Source organism: Pelobates fuscus, chromosome 2 (genome assembly GCF_036172605.1).
Source record: "Pelobates fuscus isolate aPelFus1 chromosome 2, aPelFus1.pri, whole genome shotgun sequence".
In the NCBI taxonomy this organism is placed as follows: Eukaryota; Metazoa; Chordata; class Amphibia; order Anura; family Pelobatidae; genus Pelobates; species Pelobates fuscus.
In genome coordinates, this window is record NC_086318.1 from 263,576,546 (window position 1) to 263,600,216 (window position 23,671).

General features: G+C 42.8%; 1 protein-coding gene across 1 annotated transcript in view; it reads left to right on the forward strand.

Annotated features, from left to right (window-relative positions):
* Positions 1-20,488, forward strand: part of LOC134585777 (5-hydroxytryptamine receptor 1D-like) — a 66,476-nt gene extending 45,988 nt beyond the window's left edge. Inside the window, exons 3-4 of the mRNA XM_063441240.1 lie at positions 18,239-18,399; positions 19,201-20,488. Of these exons, the coding sequence (XP_063297310.1) occupies positions 18,239-18,399; positions 19,201-20,457 (1,418 nt within the window). The 3' untranslated portion in view covers positions 20,458-20,488. The remainder of the gene's footprint in view (positions 1-18,238; positions 18,400-19,200) is intronic.
* Positions 20,489-23,671: the final 3,183 nt, after the last annotated feature.

Genomic DNA, 23,671 nt, shown 5'->3' on the forward strand with positions numbered 1-23,671 from the left:
CGTGAATATTTTCCTACCGACATTGTAAATTGTTTTCATTTGAAAAATGTTTTTGGGAGTTACATATGGTATTGCCAATAAAAAGCAAATCTCCATACGTTCCGGGTCAATTAAGAGAGGTATAGCGCTCCCCATCTCAAATTCCAGATTTAATTGCATAGGTTCAATTGTTTCTCCATCCACATTGTCAAGAAAAGCAAGTGTGTGGAACAGTATTATGTCATGCAGAAAAAAAAGTTCATGCTTAACCCCTTAAGGACACATGACATGTGTGACATGTCATGATTCCCTTTTATTCCAGAAGCTTGGTCCTTAAGGGGTTAAATAAGTCATGACTGTGGTGCAACTCAGTGGATTTGGCAATTAACTCCGAATGCAAATTTGTTGTAACAACTGTGTCTTCCACAATAGTTAACACGTCCTGGAGAAGTGTTCTTTGCTGTTTTAATTTTTTGATCAAGCCCATCATTCCAAAAGAAAAACTTTCTAACATGTTGTTCCACTGTTCTAGGAAGTCATCTACCTCTTGATGAAAGGAAGGGTTCTTAGAAAACCGTAATCCTCTAGAGGTTATCTGTTCTTCAGTTTGAAAAGTGTGAATAATTATAAGTGAGAAGAAACCTTGCTCACCTGGTTCAGAGCAAATTAGGCCTGGCTCTGGAATAAACAGCTTGTGTGTCTCTATAAGGGGGACACTTCCCTTTTTTGGTCCAGGAAGCAGTGGAATTGGAGTAGCACAGACTTAATGTTAAAAAAAAATTAAATTTGTTAAACAAAAGTGACACACATATTGTCACGCTGCCCGCCGGGGCAACTCCTGCCAGAGAGCGGTATGGGTCCCGGTGGACGAGTATCGTTGTGGCAGCATTCCCACATCCCAAGGAACCCCCCTTTTCCCCAGGCATGCCCTGGAGCGGACTGGGAACCGGCGGGTGCATCACGTTGTGGCGGCATTCCCACGTGGTAATGGGGATGTCGCCAATTGCTTACCTCCTCCTGAGATGCCTGCTGCCCACTGACAGGCACTCCTCCCCTCACACAGCAGCCGGGTCTGTAATCATTAGAGACACCGGGCGCTGCAAGTAAGACCTTTTTAAGGTTCTTGCTTAACCCTATGAGTGCCTAACTTTGGAAACGTGTGTGTGCATCACACACATGTTCACTGTCACATGCTCCCCTGCAGCCAATCAAGGAACACCTTAGGCTATTTAAACCATTTTCCTTCATTTCTCTGTGCCCTGTCGTGGTTTCCATTCTGGTTATCTGAGAGCGCATTTCTGGTACTGTTTCTTGTGTATTTTGACTTTGGCTTTCCTATGGACATTCAGATCTCTGTATCCCTTGACCTTTGGCTTGGCTCTTGACTATTCTGACTTCTATATTCCTCGACCTTTGGCTTGCTTAATGGTTTTGTGTTTTCTGTGTTCTTGTCTTCAGCCTATCTTGTGTTTTTTCCTTTTATATGTTAATTCCGGACGTTTTAAGGCCCGGTAATACGTCTTAAGGTTTTCTTTATTTTTTACTTAAGTTGTTGGGAAGATTAGTATACCCTGACATATATAACATAAAAGATAAACAAGTCTAAAGTGTTCTAGTACTGCCGAGACGAGTTTCACCACATTCTGTGGCTTTCTGCTTCCTTCAAGTGTCCATCTTTTAAATCCTCAACCTTTTCCTTATTGGTCTCTTGGTCAGAAATTTGTCCAATCATGGATGTTCTATTTGGGAAGTGTGTATGTCACAGCTGACTTTCGTCTATACATGGAAGTACTTCACCATCAGCTGCTTTTGTTATTTATTCTATATCTCCTATTGAGCCACTACAGACAAAGACTGAAGAGGGCCTGTGTCCCCTTAGAACAGGGGAGGGCTGGCAGCCTCAGGTCTGGGGGGCAAATCCAGTCAAGTGGCCCATTGCACCCCTGAATCAGCTCACCATCCATGGCCACCTTTTCCTGGTTTTATAACGGATATTGATATTATGCTAATTAGTAGCTCTTTGCCATACCCACTCCTTCGCGGCTCCGACTTTCAATGTTGTTAGAGCGCAGGCTGAGAATCTCTAACTGAGCACCGGAACCACAAGGGATATGATCTGACTGCACCTACTGCTGGTGCGCACCAATGGACCACCAGGGAATCGTTTAATTTAATAATGCTGGTGTCCAAAACCTGTGAGCTGTGTTGGCCGCTGGGGTCCTCTGTTGTTATTGCGCCCTACATGACCCCACAGCTTGCATACCTCAAAGGCTGGCCCTGCTGACAGACACACTGGCACTCACTCTCAATAACATACACACACAAACCCTGACAAACACTCACTGACAGGCAGACACATACACACACACACACACTGACAGGCAGACACACACACACATTCACTGACAGACACTTACTTGACAGACACACTTGCTGACACACACACACACTGACAGACACCAGTGCCATCTTAACAACATTATGGGCCCCCAGGCAAAGCAGTGCACTGGGGCCCTGCCTACACAACTTACAGGAATAAAAATGTAAATTATAGATACAACGAAGATTATATTTAGAAGTACCTCCAACAAATGCAATGCATACATTCAATACATACACACAGACTGCTGAATGCAGTCACACACCGACTGCTGAATGCATACACACGACGACTGATGAATACACGCATACAGACTGACGAATAGACACACACACACACACAGACTGCTGAGTACACATAGAGAGTGCTGAATACATACACAGTCCGCTGAATACAAACATATACAAACATACACACAGACGGCTGAATACATACACAGACGGCTGAATACATACACAGATAGCTGAACACACACACAGACTGCTGAATACACACACACTGCAGTGAGGGGTGCAGTGTATGTGTTTGTGTGTAAGGGTGCGGTGTGTGTGGGGTGCTGTGTGTGTGTGGAATGCTATGTGAGTGTGGGGTTCTGTGTGTGTGTGTGGAGTGATATGTGAGTGGGGTGCTGCGTGTGTGTGTGGAGTGCTATGTGAGTGGGGTGCTGCGTGTGTGTGGAGTGCTATATGTGTGTTGGGTGCTGTGTGTGTGTTTGAGGGGTGCAGGTAGCAAATGTTTTTTTTTTTTTAATACTACTATACGTTAAATAAAATCTATATGTCCCCCCCACCCTTCTTCTTACCTTTGGTGAAAGAGGCTGGGACACAGCCAGCCCTGGTGGTCCAGTTGTGAATTCTGTACAGCCTGCAGCTTGTCTGGCTGCAGGCTGTCTCCTGTCCTCCTGCGCGCAGAATGCTGTGTGGAGCATTGCAATGGTAATGAGCTGCAACGCTCCACACAGCCTGCTTGCGGGAGGAACGATCTGCCTTACAGGTCAGCCTCTCCTGCAGCCCTGGGTCCTAGGCAGCTACCTCTCTCCCCGATTGAATTGAGATCTCCCTCACCGGCACAAGGCCAGAAAACAAGGCCACCTCTCCGTTGGCCGGCAGGGGAGATCAAAGGATCTCCCCTGTCGGCCGGGCATGCTGGGCAGCGTGGTAGGGCCCCATGTGGAAAGACGGCCCTGACAGACACACACAAACACTTCCACACACACACTTCCAGACACACACACACACTTCCAGACACACACACACTTCCAGACACACACACACACATATACTTCCACACACACACAGTTCCTGACACACACACACTTCCAGACACACACACACTTCCAGACACACACACTTCCACACACACACACACACACACACACACACTTCCAGACACACACACACACACATACACTTCCACACACACACAGTTCCTGACACACACACACTTCCAGACGCACACACACACACACACACTTCCAGACACACACACACTTCCACACACACACACACTTACACACACACAGTTCCAGACACACACACACACACACACTTCCAGACACACACACACACACACACACACACACACTTACACACACACACACACACACTTACACACACACAGTTCCAGACACACACACACACTTTAGGAGTCCTCTGGGTCCTTTCCCCGGGGTCCAGTGACTTCCATGATATTCCTGCTCCTCTCTGCTCCCTCGCGCAGTTTAGTGATGCGGGGCCGGAATTACGTCATATTCCGGCTGCCGGCATCACCAGAGAGGGCGCGCGAGGGAGCAGGAAGATCATCAGCAGAGCTCCCTCGCCGCCGCATGCCTGAACACCGGCCGGTATATTGCTGCAGAGTAGGCACCTGCCATCTGGGACAAGCAGGTGCCTACTCTGCCTTGCTACTGGGGCACCGTAAGGGGCCAGCTGGCCACCTGCTGGGCTCCATGTGACAGGCTATCAGCCTGCTCCGCGCGGCACCCCCTCCTCCTGGCGCCCAGGACCGGCCCTGCAGTGGCCATTTTTCTAATTATTTAGGGCGGCCTGGGGGGCAATTGCCTCCCTGCCCCCCGGCCCAGCCCGCCCCTGCCTTAGAACACATCTGCTCGTGAGATCTGAGCCTGTCCTTATCTGGTTCCAACCCATGTGAGTGCATATCAATTATATTTACACTCACATTGTCTTTATCTAAAATACTACACTATATTGTGTTTTCTTATTTATCTAGCAAACTGCTCTATATTCATTCCAAAATTGCTTTATTTTAATTGATGTTTTTGGAGCTCCACTACTATCACTGGTGATAACTGGTTTATACTCAGTTTCTCTACATATACAGTGTCTGTGTGTGTGTGTGTCTGTCAGTGAGTGTATCCAGAAATAAATTTACCTTATTGATCCTGGAGTGTTGCCTGTGTCCTTCTGCTTCTGTGAGTCTTCTGGTGGATTCAGCATTGTCCACCCTTGGCACAGATCACCTCCACGACAGAGAGCTGGAAATTTCAGGCGGAACCTGTGTGCAGGGATTCTTGTTTTTGTTGTAGTGAGTGAGTGTATGTCTGTCAGAGAGTGTCTGTGTGTGTCTGTCTGTCAGTGAGTGTATGCCTGTCAGTGAGTTTCTGTGTGTGTGTGTCTGCCAGTGTGTGTCAATCAGTGAGTGACATGAGGGGGCGGCAAAATGGATCTTTGCCTACGGCGGCAGAAATCCTTGCACCTGCACCTGCCCTGTTCACACCCCACAGGGTGAGTGTGGCATGGTTGGGGGGGGGGGGGGGGGGGGAGTATGACAGAATTGGAGGGGTTCATGTTATGAGTGAAAAGGGGTGAGTGTCACAGAGTGATGGAGAATGAGTGTGACAGTGCTAGAGGAGGTGAGGGTAATTGGTTAATATGGAAGAGTGATGGGAGGTAAGCATGGAATGGGTCAGTGACAGGCTTGGGGGAGTTTTTGTGAGTGTGGCTGGGTGAAGGGGGTGACAGTGTGTGTGGTGGAGGCAACAGTTACACAGACACACATGCAGGTAAACAAACACACACTGACATACATGCAGAAACACAACACATACAGATACATACACGGGCACACATGCAGATACACAAACACTTAATGATGAACAGATAACAGATACAGTGACAACACTCTTACAGATACAAACAGTGACACATATACAGATACATAGAGCAGACACTGACATACAGATATGCAGACATACAGATACACATGCAGACACACACATAGGCACACACACATATACAGACACACATGAATACATACACGCATACATAGACAAACACATATATACACACACATACACACACATACATACAAACACACACACAGACACACACAGACACACACATACATACACATACATACAGATACATCCATACAAACACACACACACACACATGCATACATACAGACACACACACATAAATACAGACACACACATACATACACACACACACACACGCACAGACACACAAACACACACACTCATACAGAGACACATACAGAAACATACACATGCAAAATGTTTTAGTCACCCTCCTGTATCCTACCTTTTAGGTGCAGAAGGGTGACTTTCCCTGGGGTTTCCACTCTGACTCCCTCCTCTCCTACCTTGCGCCACTGGGAGCTGGGAGTAAGTGACCAGTGCTGTCACTTACTCCCCACTCTGACATAATAACTGGGGGCATGGTTGAGCTGTTAAAGCGCCGCTGCACTGACCAGGGTCCCTGGAAAATCATTGTCATCACGTTACATAGCCGGCAGGCACCACGGTTGCAGGGGTCCACAGAAGGGCCACCCCTGCGACCCCAGAAGTTCTGCCACTGGTTGATACACAAGGGAGGAGTGGAATTTTGAAGGTGATGATGACCAGGGAGCTTCGAAGTGCATTTTCATCAACTGATGAAGTTACTGTGGCTAAAATAGAAGAGGAGGTTCAACATCTAGAAAGGCATGCTATAAAGTGAGCAGGAAGCAAGGTGGATGGCGTCAGGACAGCTTATGACTTTTAAATTAGGTGGGGCACCAAACTGGTCACATGTATTTGACTCTGTCTCTTAATGGATATAATCATGAATAGGAATGTGTCTATATGGCACTACCTCCAACACAAACTACATGTAATATGGAGTTTAGCCTCAAGATGCTGCCAAAGGATTACTTTTAATTTTTGTTTACAGTAAAATGCAATACAAATTGATTCCATAGGAAAAAATAAAAGAACTGTAAATTATATATCTATAAATAAAGTCATCAGAAAAAGAAAGTAGACTCTTTGAATGATATGGTGTTACATATCATGACATAACAATCATCTGTTCCTTAGCAGGTCTTAAAATTAGGTAAATACATTAGATGAACAACAACACATGGCATTTCATTGTGTCATGATTTATTTAACAAAAATAAAGCCAAAATGGAGACACACATAGTACCACATGTATATTCAAAAAGTGCAAAGAATAGGGGGTGTGCAGGGAGCAGCACCAGACGTGCTTGAGCGGAGATCTGATTGTCAACAACCCCACCTAGATAAAGGCATGGGGTGCTAACACAAGAAGTCCCGACGTCCGGATTACCCCGGTATGCCCGACATCAGGCTAACTACCTAAGATGGCGACCACCACATACATTGAGGTTGAGGCTGAGGCCTCGGGAGATAGGAGGACGTGGTGTCTACCAGAAGTCTCAGGAGGACTCTTCCCCATGCACAAAAGGGGACATTAAATGGCTGCTGCGAGATTTAAGAAAAGTGTGGAAACCCAGCCCGAAAGGGGCACCATCCAAAAGAGGCTTGATGCAGGTAAAGTGAGGGGCACAGAGAGAGACAGCCAGATGACAGAAACAAAAGGTAAAGTGGAAAATATTATCAACCAGCTTCAAAGCCTGACAAGATATTTCGCTGTTTTGGAATCTAGACACAAAAGACTGTCTGAGAGGTATTTCAGAGAGGATCGGGGGAGAGGACTTGCTACCTTATGCAAGTGGCCTCCATAGGCCTCAAAAGGAATACTGTCCCTTCGCAGGTGATGTCAGCATTCAGAGTCCAGAAGAGGCTCCCAGAAACACTATTATTGTCATCTGCTATTATGGCCCGCTCCAGAGCCCTAGGGACTGTACAACATGAGAGCTGCTTGGTGGCCTTCTATGGAGACCACCCGTTCACAGTACTTACAGTAAGGAGACAATGGGCTCCAGTTGCCAGGACACTGCGGGACCACTCTGTCAAGTACCGCTGGGGTATGGAAGGCTTCCTCATAGTCACAAAGGTTGACAATACATTCAACTTAACCTCCATGGACAACCATATCTGCAAAAGCTCGACATAGCGTCTGAGCCACACACAACCGACACATCAAATCTTAAGGGCGATTCAGGAGAAGGAACATCGAGACCCTGGATCACACAACTAGGGACTAATGTTCGCAGGTTACAGTTTAAAGCGTAAACTCTAGTCTTCCAGTGCACTCCACTACATCGCTGTCACAGTACCCTGAGGGCTGACACTGGAACCTGGCTGTTTTGTCAAACCTTTGTGATATTCGACTAGAGCAGGGGTTCCTAACCCAGTCCTGAAGTACACCCTACCAGTCTAGGATTTAGGGATTACCCTGTTGTGTCTAAAGTGTTTTTTTTTCCTTTTTCTAAAAACACCTTACACACAACTGGACGATCTTTAAATCCTGGACTGAGGGACTGAGGACTTGAGGACTGGGTTAGGAACCACTGGCCTAGATGACAGCCAGTAGTACTGTGACGAACTGAACCTCATCATGGGTTCTTGGAGGGGCTTGCTGGCCAGCCTCTTGCCTCAGGACTATGGCCCCTGGTTCAGGACTGTTAAAAGGCTCTGTTCGTGCCTTTTAAATCACCAGGTTCGGTACATGAGATGTACCAAACGGATTGTACTTTTGTACAGTTACCGAACAAACTCCCGAACAGTTGGACCATCCGTAAGTGGAGTGTGCAGCTCTTTACCCCTTAACTGCAACGTTCTAAGTGGTTAGCTGGGTGGACAACGTTCGAATGTGCGAACACGTGGCAGTGGCCATCTTTAGCTGCGAACCCATAGAGCAGTGTTTGGCTGTTGAGTGCCTTGAACTCAAATCGGACACTCGACGGCACGAACACCGCTAGAACTTCCACTTCCATTGAAGTTTGGTACAATGTGTGGGAATTGAATGGCGTTCAGTTGGAGCAAGCACCCGAATGAGGGACATAGACTGAGCGTACCCACGAGCCATTACGTTCGGTACTTTTACTGTATTTTGTACTCCCGAAAGAGACCGACCGCACAGCCTGATTTCATGGAACTCTTTTGGGCAGGAGCCTTGTGTGCTGTCGGTCAAACTATGACTTCCATGGAAATCCCGAACCCCTGAACCAATCTGGGTGATATTTGGATATGTTGGTCGCCCAGATCGGGGTTATCAGGGGATATGAATTTTGGGGGTACTTTCAGGATATTGTAAAATGTATGTTTTCTGTACCTGGAGACAATTGAGTTTAGTACAGTCCCTGACTGAATTATCTCTCAGGCACAGGGAAAGGATTATCCTGTTTTGTGTGGGAGTGTCCTGGACCTGAGAGCCAATGTAATTACAGTGTGTATTTTGTCACAGCCCCCTCTCAGGTCCAGTGGGGAATTCCCCTGGTATATGTTATGGAAAAACCCTTGCATGGGACTTGCATATAAGGCCTGTTGTGGCTGCCAATACATGAGTTTCTCTTCACCCTCAACATAGAGCCTTGTCTCATGTGGCGAGGGGACAGCTATATTCACTCTGGGGATTGCTATATCACTATACTCCCTTGGATTACAACACTTGCTCTTGTAAGAGCATCCTGCTTTACTCTCTGGATTGGGAGAGGTCTACCCACTGGAAGCTGGATCCTGCTCTTGTGTCCAGGGTGGGTGGAGGACAGCGAGACCCCAACCAAGCTGTAACTCTGGCTGCGTGGTTTACTGTGATTATGGTGTTCCAGTACGGTGCTTATGGTGCTCGCAATTACTAAGAAGCAGCGATTGGCCAGTTGGGGTGCCAGGCGGTCCATCACAAGTACTTACTGCCATATTGTATCTCCTGGGATTCTATAGTGCCATGTTCATACCTTTACTGCTCCATTTACTACAGCATCAATCTAAATGCGTGAATCGCTCCTGATAAAATGTAGAATTATAGGTTTTCTTTTGTTTTTTTTTTATTGTGCCTTATCTTATATTGACCTGAAAATATAATCAATAAACAATAAACTGAAAAAAAAAGAATTCTTAGAACAATTGTTTCTATTTAAGTGCCTTATAAAGTGCACATTCACAAAATTTCTAAAATGCTTCTTTAAGTGCATACAAACAGTGTAAACAACTACTCTCACTGCAAAAGTACAAAAAAACACTATATGCCTGTAGATTGGTTTAAGTCATTCCTTAGTGCTCATTACATGCGTGTGGAATCGCTGAAAGATGAAAAATTCAGATGCACAGATACAGCTGAATAAAAGGACATGTTATGACAGTATCCGAATTGATGCCAAAATGACTTGTACTAAGATTTGCTGAATGCTACGACAGGTACCACTACATGGTTCCACTTTAAACAATAAATCCTTTGTTAGTTTCACTATAGTAACTCAATATAGACTTTTGTTATTTTGAACAAATTTACGTAGTTTAGAATGGTACATTGGGAAATGTTACAGTGAACAACATCTATAAAAAATAGGCTCAAATTAGATTAGGAGGGCAGGACAAGGACCTTAAAATAAGGACTGTCCTGTTAAAATCAGGACAGGTGGAAAGCCTGTTGAAATCCACTAGTGTGCACACCTGGGATTATATTTCTAGGGAATAATTGTGCATTTGGCAGTCTTGCACAATAGTTGCCATCTGTCTAGAGCAGGGCTTCCCAAACTTTTACGGGCCAAGACCCACTTTTGAAAATGATCATTTTTTTTCAAGACCCACTCTCTGTTAATGCATATTTTCTAAATGAATAAGCTTGGCACACGATGGCAGCTTTAGAGGCAAAAATGTGGCACGCCAAGGCAATCCGTTTTAGAGGCATACAATTGGCACATCATGGCAATCGGTTTTAGAGGCATACAACTGTCACACCATGGAAATTAGCTTTAGAGGCATAAAATTGGCAGACCATGGCAATCATTTTAGATGCATAAAATGGCCACATCCTAGCAGCTTTAGATGTATAAAATTGTCACACTATGGCAAGCAGTTATAAAGGCATAGCATTGGCACAACATGGCAATCAGTTTTAGAGGCATAAAATTGTCACACCATGGCAATCAGTTTTAGAGGCATACAATTGGCACACAAGGGCAATCTGCTTTAGATGTATAAAATTGGCACACCATGGCAATCAGTTTTAGAGGCATTCAATTGGCACACCATGGCAATCAGCTTTACATGCATAACATTGGCACAGCATGGCAATCAGCTTTAGATGCATACAATTAGCACACCATGGCAGCTTTAGATACATAAAATTGGCACATGATTGCTATCAGTTTTAGAGGCATAAAATTGTCACACCATAGCAATCAGCTTTAGAGGCATACAATTTGCACACCAGGGCAATCATCTTGAGAGGCATATAATTGGCACACCTGGCAATCCGCTTTAGATGGATAAAATTGTCACACCATGATATTCAGTTTTAGAGGCATAAAATTGGCACATCAAGGCAATCAGTTGTAGATGCCTAAGCTTTATGGAAACCAGTTTTAGATGCCTAAACGTGGTATATCATGGATGATTTAGAGGCATCATTTTGGTATAACATGGTAGTTTTAGAGGAATAATTTTGGCTGTTCTTCTTTTCTTCATTTCTGATCTAGCTTTCCTTAAAACATAAGACAAAGTAGGAACACGTTGTCTTATGTATTTTTTCTACACGTGACTTACTTTGACACAAGGAGGAGCTTAAGTCAGCTGAACTTCCTGTGTCAAAGAAAGTTTTCCCACAATACTCACACCCTCCTCCATGTTCTCATGATGCCTAAATTAACCATTCCTGAACGTCCTGCTATGTATACTAGGGCACTGGCAAAATGATTGAATTTTGTCTGAACCGAATGTCAACAGTGTGTCCATTCGTGTTCGGACCAAATTTGTGCAATATTTTTGGTTCGGAACTTCATTCAGAGAATGAAATTTGTATACAATCCGTGCAGCAGCTGCATCTTGCAGCCGTTTAGTAGATAGCCCTCTAAATCCCCAATGGAATAGAGGCACTATCTACTAAAAAGCTATCTACTAAAAATACCAAAATTCTTCTTTTTAGCCAACTTTACTAATATTAAGTAAACATTTAAAATCTCCCTCTGGCCCCTACTTCCTGTGCCATGGCTGCTCACTGTTGTAAACAAAGACCCCCACTGCTAATGGTTGGGAGCTGAGGGGGCACCAGGTCAGGGCTGTGTTAATGGCATTATAGGCCCCTGGGCAAAGCAGTGCACTGGGTCTCTGCCTACACAACCATTCACAGGAATAAAAATTTAAGTTATCTATAAAATTTAGTTTATATTTATTGGTATCTTCATCAAATGCAAAACATACATACAATAAAGCAAGTTAACATCTGTTCGGAAATGAAACAATTTTTTCATTTCATGAAGGCACTGCCTTCAGTCAGAGCCATGGGAGGTGTGGCAAGGGCTGCATAAACAGAAACAAAGTGATTTAAGTCCTAAATGTCAGAGAATGGAGCTGTGCAGGGGCATGATCTACTAAAACTGCTTCATTAAAGGGACACTACGGTCACCAGAGCAACTAAAGCTTATTGTTATTGTGTTCATAAAGCGCAGCCCTTGCCCTCGCCAAACAGTCAAACTTTACCTCTCTCATTAGTTCATGCTCCAGCAATCACAGGTGTCACTCTTTGATACCTTTAACTCTCTTCTTCGCTCTGCTGTGGCCACCCCCCAAACTAACCTTACAGCCGATAGCTTTGCATGCTACTTTAGCTGTTCAAGATTGAACAGCTAAGGAAAGAATTCTCCCCCACTTTGCCGTTCTCTTTCTCAACCACACATAGATCATGCCTTTCCTACCCTTCAGACTTTCTCCACGGCTACTAAACAAGAGGTGGCTGCACTTCTCCTTTCCTCTCGCCCCACCACTTACCCACTCAATTCTGTCCCATCTCACCTTATCAGATCTCTCTCCCCTTGTCTTGTGCCTTCCTTAACACACATCTTCAACTGATCTCTCTCTTCTGGCGTTGCCCCGTCCTCCCCCTCTAATTATCATCCCATATTCCTGCTCCCTTTTTCCTCAAAGCTAACTTTGATAAGAGCAGTCTCAGTAGTGGAGAGGGTGGAAGCCAGATTACCTGTATGTCTCATTTCCTCAATTCCAACTCTCTCCTTGACCCTCTTCAATCTGGCTTCCACCCTCTCCACTCTACTGAGACTGCTCTTATCAAAGATATTAATGACCTAATCCCAGCTAAATCCAAAAGCCACTTTTCTAATGATAACTCCTCCCCTCGTCCTGTCTCGGTTGGAGTCCCCCAAGTCTCTGTCCTTGGTCCCCTTCTATTTTCTCTTTATTCTGCCTCTCTTGGCAAACATACCTCTTTTGGATTCCATTACCTCCTGTATGCTGATGACACCTAAATATATCTCTTCCCTGCCGTCCTGCAACGTCTTTACACTGTCTCGCTTGGCAAACGTATTACCTCATTTGGATTCCACTACCACCTGTACGCTGATGACACCCAGATTTATCTCTCCTCCCCGGACCTCTCCCCTGCCGTCCTGCAATGTGTCACTGTTTGCCTTTCTTCTATTATACAGCCAAGGAAAGCATTCTCACCGCCTTGCCCCTCTCTTTCTCAACCACACATGGATCATGCCTTTCCTACCCTTCAGGCTTTCTCTTATGGTGACATTCTGGAATGTCACTACATCTCCCAGGCTACTGAACAAGAGGTGGCTGCGCTTCTCCTTTCCTCTCACTCCACCACTTGCACGCTCGATCCTGTCCCATCTCGCCTTATCAGATCTCCCCTTGTCCTGTGCCTTCCTTAACACACATCTTCAACTGCTCTCTCTCTTCTGGCATTGTCCCTGCTGACTCGCAGCTAAATCCAAAGGCCACTACTCCATACTAATTCTTCTTGACCTCTCTGCTGCCTTTGACACCATTGATCATGCTCTCCTTCTTCAAACTCTTCAATCACTAGATCTCTGTGACTCTGTACTCTCATGGCTTTCCTCTTATCTCTCCCAATCCTCATTGAGCTTTTTGTCTTTCCTCCTCCTAATACTGATCCTCCTCTTTCGCTCTCCCTTCAAGTTAGTGGTATCCACATAAGTCCATCCTAGCAAGCGCGCTGTCTTGGTGTCCTAATTGACTCTGGCCTCACCTTTGAGTCTCACATCTAGTATGTTGCCAAATCCTGTAGATTACATCTTAAAAACAAAGCCAGCATCTGCCCCTTTCTTACGTAAGATGCTACCAAGGAGCTTGTCCATGCTCTAGTAATTTCCCGCATGGATTATTGTAATCCTCTCCTGGTCTTCCCAAAAGCCGTATTGCCCCTCTACAGTCTTTAATGAATACTGCCGCCAGACTGATTTTCCTCTCTAGTCGGTCCTTTCACACCTCACCCCTCTGTAAATCCCTACATTGGGTTCTTTTATTGTATAGGAGTCAATTCAAAGGGCTAACCCATACCTATAAAGCACTGAACGATTGTAGATCTTATATCTCTTCACAGATCCATAGGTATGCCCCTTCTCGGTCACTCTGCTCTGCCCGCGACCTTCTTCTGTCTGCTGCTCGCACCCTCACGCTTGCAGGACTTCTCGCGGGTGGCTCCCTTCCTATGTAATAGCCTGCCTAGCGCCATCAGATTCTCCCCTAGTCTTCAATCGTTTAAGAAGTACCTTAAAACCCATCTCTTTAGGAAAGCTTATGGCTGCCAGACTAACCTCTACCTCACATACCTGTCTCTTGCTCTCTCCTGAAGTGCAGCACTGTCCTGTCCTAATGTGTTTTATTCCCCACCTTCTATAGACTGTATGCTCGTTTGAGCAGGGTCCTCTTCAACCTATCATTTCCTGTAAGTTTTCTTGTAATTGTCACATTTATTGTTAAATCCCCCCTCTCATAATATTGTTAAGCACTACGGAATCTGTTAACGCTATATTAATGGCGATAATAATAATAATGTAGTTGTTCTGGTGTCTACTGTCTGTCCCTGCAGGTTTTTAATTTTCAGAGAAAATTACTGCCTAGGAACACCTCTAGCGACAGTCATCTAGATGGCCACTAGATGTAATCCCTGGGTCAGTGCTGCACAATGTGTAGACTGATATTCAGCGTCTCCACGCTATGCATGGACTTCCCCATAAAGATGCATTAATTGGAGATGCCGATTGGCTAGCGCGGCATTTTGATGTGTATGCACAATAGCCTCCCAATGCTTTCAAATGGGGCAAAGGAGCAGAGCCAGCCACGACCGGACCTGCACAGCGCTGCAAAAAAGGCGAGTATTCCTTAGGAGACTTTGGCCTTACTACACGTTCTACACAAGTGGCACCTAAAAGCACGCCCAACCACATGAAGGACTGCACTTTTACCGACCGACCAACCTGCACATGCCAACCACCTTTGTTTATCTGAATTCTTTCTCGTAGATAAGCTTGTTTTGTATCAGTCACCTCCTCAGGACCTACGTACTTATACACTTACCATATAACCTGACGTTTCTGACTACTACCATGTTTGTATAAATATTACTCCAAAAATGTGCAGTCGCTCATATATGCCTTGTATTGCGATGTAATCAGGCAACTCAAAATTCACTGATGCTGTTGGGGAATAGTGAATCTTTCTGTTATAACCATACACGACAAAAATAAAGAATTAAATAAAAAAAATTAAAAAGGCAAGTAAATCACCTTTTACACTTCTGACAGGGGAGCCTGCCACCTAAACGGCAATCTTAGAGCTATAGTTTCAGGATTACATTTTTGTATTCCTGACACGACACTGTTCCTTTAAGATAAAATTGTTTTGATCCCTATATTATCATTTTAAATTGTTCATCTTTCAAGCTATATTCAACTCTGCCATCTGGTTAGCTCTCATCATTTGCTAAGCAACTAGCACTGAGTGCCTTCATATTATTCAGCTCTATCAAGAGTAAATAGCAACAGACACACAGTAAGGAAGCTGGTAGAGGGGGATGATTCATGCATATAATTTAACAAAATGCAAACTTGTAAAATTATTATAACAGAACAAATCATAATATTATAACAGAACAACTCAATGCATTTAATTCACAAAGAAAATAACATTTAATATATGTTTTTTCATTTGTGGTGGTAGTGCTCATTTAAGATATTAGGATATAAGCTATATAGAATTGTACAAGACAATGCATGCAGTTGTAGATCTTCACTAGGCATGTGCATGGCAAAAAAATTTGGTTCGGCCTTCCGAAATTCGGAACTACGGTACTTCGACACCTCGGAACTTCGGCAACTTCGTTACTTCGGCACTTCGGACATTCGTAAGCATCCGGATGTCCGAATTGGCGAAATTCTTAAGCATCCGAAACGAATTGCACATGTCTAATCTTCACCAAAGAGTATGCATGTATCCTCATGTCTGGTAGATGAGCCCATTATCTCAACCAAACTGTCCTTCCAGATATAAGTGTTGTTATTCTCTACTAACCAAATTTAGCTTAAAATTTTCAAAACATTTATATGTGTTTGCATGGTTTTATTAATCAGCTTTTACAGTACCAGAAGAAATGAGTACATCGTCATGCAAAATTGACTCTACTTAAATAACATATATCCATATCTGGTTTAGTCGGTCACTATCTTAGCTGGCTAGCGAAATATCCTTGTAATTGTAGAGCTAGAACAACTTGAGGTCAAATGTTGTCTAGTCCTGCTACCTAACATTATAAAGGTGTATAAATACTAATTATATACCGTACTTGTGAGTATGATTATCATTGTGATCATTTTTAATACAATTTCATAGGCTGCAGTTGGTAATGTTGCACAGCTTAATAATATACTGCATAACTTTATCATTTGATCAGGTTGCAAAACGGGCTTAATTTTTAATGATCTGTTGTAGTGGTGGTACCAAGGCTCCACTTTCACTTCTATTTCTCTATTCTCTGATTTTTCCCACAACCTTGCCATATCTCCTCATCAGTGCTGATTTCGTTCATAGTTACTTAGTTATGTATAAACACAAATATGGGTAAGCACTAAGCAGTCAACAATGGGTAAATGAGGCGGCAAACATTGTAAAAAGAAGAGAATTCCCCTTTACCCCTTATACGAAGTACAGACAAAACAGGAAGAAAAACACAGGTTGTGCCAAACCACAGCAAAGTATAAGAATATAATGGGGAAAAAACAGATATTAAAACATTAGTCAGTCTTTAAATAAGATGGCCTTTATGGTCTTTATTATAGACGTTTGGCCATTACATTTTTCTGAGCTGGCCATGCTTCGACACCATGGCCATGTTTCTTTTCTGGCCCAGCCTCTTGCTTCTGATTGGACCCTTTATTTTTGATGCTTATGAATGGCTTAAATCTTTTGGTGAACCCTCTGTATTTGCTCTCGTGAAGTCTTCACTTCATGGTGACTTGGATAATGATATCTCTACCTCCTAGAGAGTGTTCTTCACTTGACTGAATGTTGTAAAGGGTTTTTTTCTTTATTATGGATAGGACTCTACGATCATCCACCACTGTTGTTTTCTGTGGATGTCAATGCCTTTTTAGATTGCAGAACTAGCCACAGCATCCTTTTTTCTCTGATTGTACTAAACTTCTGTTCGTGCTGTACATCTGATGGATTTTTTTTTTTGCATCCTAAGGATTGCATTTAAGGGACACTCCAGGCACCCAGACCACTTCTGCCCATTGAAGTTGTCTGGGTGCCAACTCCCACTACCCTTAACCCTGCAACTGTAAATATTGCAGTTTTCATAAATTGCAATATTTACATTGCAGGGTTAACTCCTCCTCTAGTGGTTGTCTACTAGACAGCCACTAGAGGGCACTTCCTGGTGTATAACACAGGTTTTCTGTGCTATAGTGTCGCTGGACGTCCTCGCGCTATATGAGGACCTCCAGCGTCACTAAAATCCCCATAGGAAAGCATTGAAAGCATGTGCATTGGGTCTCATCCGGCCGGCGACCGCGCATGTGCAATCGGTCTCCTCCCCCCGGCTGACGTCTGCGGGGGAGGAGTGTGGGCGAACCCTAAACCACTGCCGAGGGACATCGGCGGTGGTCTCAGGTAAGTCATTGAAAGGGTTTTCACCCCTTCAGCAACATGGGATGGGGGGTGGGAGGGAGAGGGGAGTGTCACTTTAAACAGTTTCCAAATGCAAATGCCACAACTGGAATCAACTGCAGGCCTTTTACCTGCTTAATTGATGAAGAAATAATGAAGGAATAGCCCACACCTGCCTATGAAACAACTCTTTACTACTTTTGGTCCCTTGAAAAGGAGGGGGTTACATATTAAAGAGCTGTAATTCCTAATCCCTTCCTCCAATTTGGATGTGAATACCCTAAGATTAAAGCTGGGAGACTGCACTTTTTATTCATTATACCTAACTTAACTTGAATTTATTTTAGTAAACAGCTGAAACAATAAAATTTGTGTCAATGTCCAACAATTTCCAGACCTAACTGTATTTGCTCTCCAGCACCACAACGACACAGCAAAAATTCAGGAGCATGTCGTCCAACAAATTCAGACTAGGAACTAGCGTTTATATCTAACAAGTTGTTCCCTGTTGTAATATTTGCATGATTTTTTGTAACTTTGTTTTTTTTTTATTCCAGGGAACATATTGGTCATTATCGTCATTACCGCTACTAAAGGTTATCATTCCATGACTTCTCTTTTTATCATCAATTTAGCAATAAGTGACTGCCTAGTAGGACTGGGTGTAATGCCCTTTGTAGCTTTGTCCCTTCTCTATGAAGACTGGAGCAAGATAAATGTAAGTCACACAGCGTTCATAGGTTTCTTTGTCAAGTAGCTTTGACTATAGGAAAATATAACATGCAATTGTTATTGAGCTATCTTGTTGTAACCAGGGCCGGACTGGGGATACAAAGCAGCCCTGGAAAAGAATCTCTGTCAGCCCCATAAGCCATTGTCCTATGTAGTGTGTGTGTGTGCGTGTTTTAATACAGGTGGTCCTCATTTTGTGACCTACCTGTTTAAGACGGCTGGCACGACCAGCTCTCTCGCGGGGTGGTAAGTGCGAGCCATCCTGGGAATTAGAGGGATTCCCTGCTCTGCTGTGTTCATCTATGTTCGGGGAAATTTCCCCAAACATAGACGAACACAACAGAGCAGGGAATTCCTCTAATATATGTTCGGGGGAAAAAACTCTTCAAAACCTTCCCTATGTCTATAAACCCTGTACATGTCCCAGGTATAACTTCACAGTGCACTAGGTTAGGGCACTCTGTCATTGTAGGTGGCACTACAATGACAGCTGGAGATCCGTCCCAGTGCAGGTATTGCCGTTTTGAAGCAGAGCTCAGTTGACTTTCCTATGACGTTTTTGTCATTATATGGTGAGAACATGGTTGTATTCACAGGAAAAAAAAAAAAAAACTTTAGTATATTGAGTTCAACACTGTTTAAAATGATTACACCAGATTATCCTAGATAGAACATTTCTTTAGGTGGGTAAAAATTTTATCACGTGATTAATCTGTATACTTCTGTTCTCTACAAGAACATTGATTATGTTCCTCATTGATGTTTACAATTCTCTTGTCCTTTACAGGAACTTTGCTTGTTTGTGGGTTATGTCTCATCTGTGTACTGCACTGCATCAATACTAAGTGTGGTGGCAGTGTCCTTGGATCGCTACTGGGCAATAGTGGACTGTATGAAATATGAAACGCCATGGTCCACTCAGCGCTCATTGTGTATTATCACGTGGATCTGGGTTCAAGCTGCAATTACCTGTTGCCCTCCCTTATTAGGATGGAGTCAGCTGGTGTATGTTCCTTCAAAGTACACATGTACCATAGACTGGGCTACCAGTACTAGCTATACCATGTTTTTTTCTACCATTTCATTTTTCATTCCCACAACTATATTTATTTACTGTTATATCAGGATAGTCATTATAGCCATAGTGCATGCAAAACAAATCAGGATTTTACAAAACCAGCTGCAAAGAAATTCACCCAGAAAGAAAACTTCTGAAGTGGAGAAGCCAACATGCTCACAGCTTATTTATATTGTCAACTGCAAACTTCTAACAGATGCACATTCATGTGACAACCAGAGTGTGTGTAGCTTTAATCCGGATTTGCTAAATCCAAAACACATAAAGAAAGACTTGTTTTCAGAAAATGATTTCTATGGAAGGGATCGTTGTGGGCGCCTTCGACTTATATTTATGGTAGCTGTGTTCCTATGTTGTTGGGTTCCTTATGTGATTATAAATATGATTCAGGCCATAGAAACCATAACCTTGCAGCAGCCCACTGCCATTTCCTCACCTGTACTTACTACTGCCTACTGGCTTACATTACTGAATTCTGATTTTAACCCATTGTTATATGCTTTACTGAGCAGACGATTTCAGAAAGCTTTAAAGGTTCTATTGAGGAAAGTTTGCAAGAAAGATTCATTATCAGATGTCCCTCATTCCTTGCAGCGTAGAAGGACAAGCTCTAACGTCACAGGAATCTCCAATATTCACTACACCAGTGACCAACAGAGTCAAGGAGAAAACTCATGTGCCTCTGCCAGTCCTGTTCCAAGCCGACATAGTAGCCAACAGGAAGAAGATTATATTCCTGGGCAGTTTCCAAATCCCCCTAGTGAACTAAATTCCTCAAATCAAGAAATACAACCTGAAACAGAGAACAGTTGCGTCCTTTTGAACCCAAGGAATCTGCAACACCAATTTTTACAAGTCCCTACTACTACATCATACCAAATCAGACTACCCACAACTCCTAGTGGCAAGAGATCAACTCTGGTTTGTGGAAATATCACTATTAAAGTCAGCTATGAGGATCATTGACTGTTTTAATACAATAAAGCCAAGAATAAACTTGAATTTCTACTTCATTTTACAAGAATTCTGCAAAAGAATAGAAGTATTGCAAAAAATTAAAGAAAAAAATAAACACATTTGCAATTTATACTGGCTAATGAAATAATTATTTAAAATAATAAAGGAATTGAGAAACATAAAGAAAAACGCAATTACTCTGCAACTCATACTGCCTTATGTCAGCTACATTCCAGCTGCTGGAATTCGGTTTTACAATGACAAGCATCTTGAAATATAAAATTGTATGTATATAATTGGTAAATAGTTTTTTATTTCTATAAATTAAAAAATAAAAACATAAGTAGAGCTTAAATACCACCTTACTTTTGCATAATACCGCAAGCATAAATAAAGTTACGCTAAACTGCAATCTCATATTTATGGTAGTATTGCTAGTTAGCCAGACGTATAAAGAGGCGCAGAGCATTTGAGTTAGCAAGGACTTTCAATGCTTTGTTTTTAGCAGGTTATCTATTATCTGTTAGAAGTAAGCTATTTTGGGCTATGATTTTGATTTAAGACTGAGAATACCGTCATTTATTGGTGGTAAGCGTAAATATATTATAGTTGTATTGTTGTATATAAATATATATATATATATATATATATATATATATATATATATATACACACACACACACACACACATTTAAATGGGAATCAATGTCACAAAAATCTGACTCAAGTTTTTAACCCCCATTTTTGCAAGTAACAGAAAATTCTGTTTTATCTATACAAAGTGTTAGTCATATCGCTAGCAATTGTATATTTTAAATTGTATTCCTATCTAGTATTGTACTTTTTAAAGACTAAAAAAATGAAACATGGAACCTAGGGTGGGTATGTATGCATTTGCTAGGCATCCAAACAAACTCAGCATTTGGATCACAGTAATGATCACACTTCTGCTGTGCTGTTCATGTTGAATAAATAATCTTTAAGTACATGTCAAATAGTTCACTGACAATATTGTAATGCTTGTGAAATAATCCTTAAAAATGTGTACTGGGTACTTGATGTTAAAAGCTGTGTTAGCTTGAATTCTATTATATAAATTATAGTATTACTGTTTCTCAATATTAGTATCTTTACTTACCAAATACATACAGGGTAGTAGTATCTGGACAGTGCTAAATATTTTGTTGCTCTGTTTCTCTGCTCCACGATATTGTATTTGAATTCAGCATCATAAACACTGATGCATGCATGTGGGAGGATAGGCTGGGTTTTCACTTTAACAACTGGACACGTTCAAAAATGAGTTAGATATTTCACTTGGCCCCTGTAGTCTAATTATCGGCCCATGGCGTTCCAACTGCTGAGACGGCACCCCCACCTGTAAAAATCATTATTTTGTATATTTACGGTTCGCCAATATTTTAAATAAAAATTAAATTACTGCCGGAAGTACTTTAAGCACTACTTCACGATTCAAGTGTTAACAGAATGAGTTAGAGCCCATCATGTTACTCTGGCAATGCTCTGACTCATTCTAATGTCTACTTCCAATATTGATGTATCTGCGTCTAAGTCTGGTACTTCTATTCTATTACAGATGCATCCGCATCTAAATCGGGAGTTAAACAACATTCCAGAAATCTGTGTCAAAATACTAGGACGCAGAACGACGCGCCAGCGACATTGCCGTGACAAGCAACAGATTCTCTAATTCCACTCCTATTCTCCTGTACTTGTAGATGCCAATGGGAATGAGATTCACCATATTATTAACTCACTGATTTCTAGAGGCAAGCTTGTGTATTTAGTTAATTGGAAGGCTTATGGTCCGGAGGAGAGATCCTGAACTGATGCGTTTGATGTCCACAGCCCCCTCCCTGTTAGGCATTGTCATAATCAGCATCATCTTAAACTTACAGGGAAAAGCACAGTCAGCGGTTCATTTGGGTTTATTAGAAAGTCCACTTCCAAATTGACTTATCTGCGTTTAAGTCTGATTATGTAGTTCCTATTCTGTTTATTCTGACATACCTATACAAAAATTAGGAGTTAACCAACATTCCAGATATCTACATAATAATACAAGGGCACTTACCAACATTGGCGTACCAGTGACATCTTGCTCTCAGCAGACAAGACACCTGTGTCAAATTCAGGCCCAAACTGTTTCAATTGAATGCAGCACCATTACCACTAGATCACACTTGCATCATTCTTGCCATCATCTATTTCAAAGTGATTTGAGCCACTATCTTTATGGTTTTTATCTTAAAGAGACACTATGGGCACCCAGATCACTTCAGCTCATTGAAGTGGTCTGGGTGCAATATCCCATGTCCCTTAACCCTACAGTGGTAATAATTGCAGTTTCTGAGAAACTGCAATAATTACCTCTCAGGGTTAACTCCACCTCTAGTGACCCTCTACCAGACATGCACTAGAGGGACTTTTGCGTGGTGAGCACATCCAGCGTCAATCAAATCCCAACAGGTGAGCATTGAAACAATGCTTTCCTGTATGGAATCCTAATGCAAGGGCGGCCGGATAACGTCCGCGGGGGAAGAGCGTGGACAGAGCTGGACTCAGCGCCGAGGGACAACAGTTCTGGATTCAGGTAAGCGACTAAAGCAGGGACGGGGGCAAGGGACGGGGGCACTATAGAATATCTTTAAGTAGCTGATGTCTTGCCTGGTGCAATGCGTATGTGCAAAGTGAACGGAATAATGATGCCAGTGCCCAGTCCCTCTAACTTCTAGATAGTGCCCTTTCATGCTCCCTAGACCCATAAAAGGATACTAACGGCACCCAGACCATGTCATCTCAATGAAGGGGTCTGGGTGCAGTGCCCCTAACATGAAAACATTTTTGTTTAGTACATATGGCAATGTTATGACTGCAGGGCTAAACATTCCTCTAGTGGCAAAGAATATGAAATAAGCAGGCCCAGACAAGAATCCCTTTTATTAATACACATCTGGGTCACAAAGTCATGCAACCCGTACAAATATGCAATGCTTTTGCCCATTACTATAAAACGTTGTACAATCTAAAAAAAAAAAAAAAAAAAAATCAGAATTCACAGTTAATACCCATGTCAACATCTATTCGCTCATATCTGTCCAAGATTGCTTTCCCAAAAATAGCGGTAAATCAGTCAGAGAAGCTTTGTTTACCTATCACTATAGAAGAAGTCCTCCAACAAATAGATAAGATGCCGAAAGAA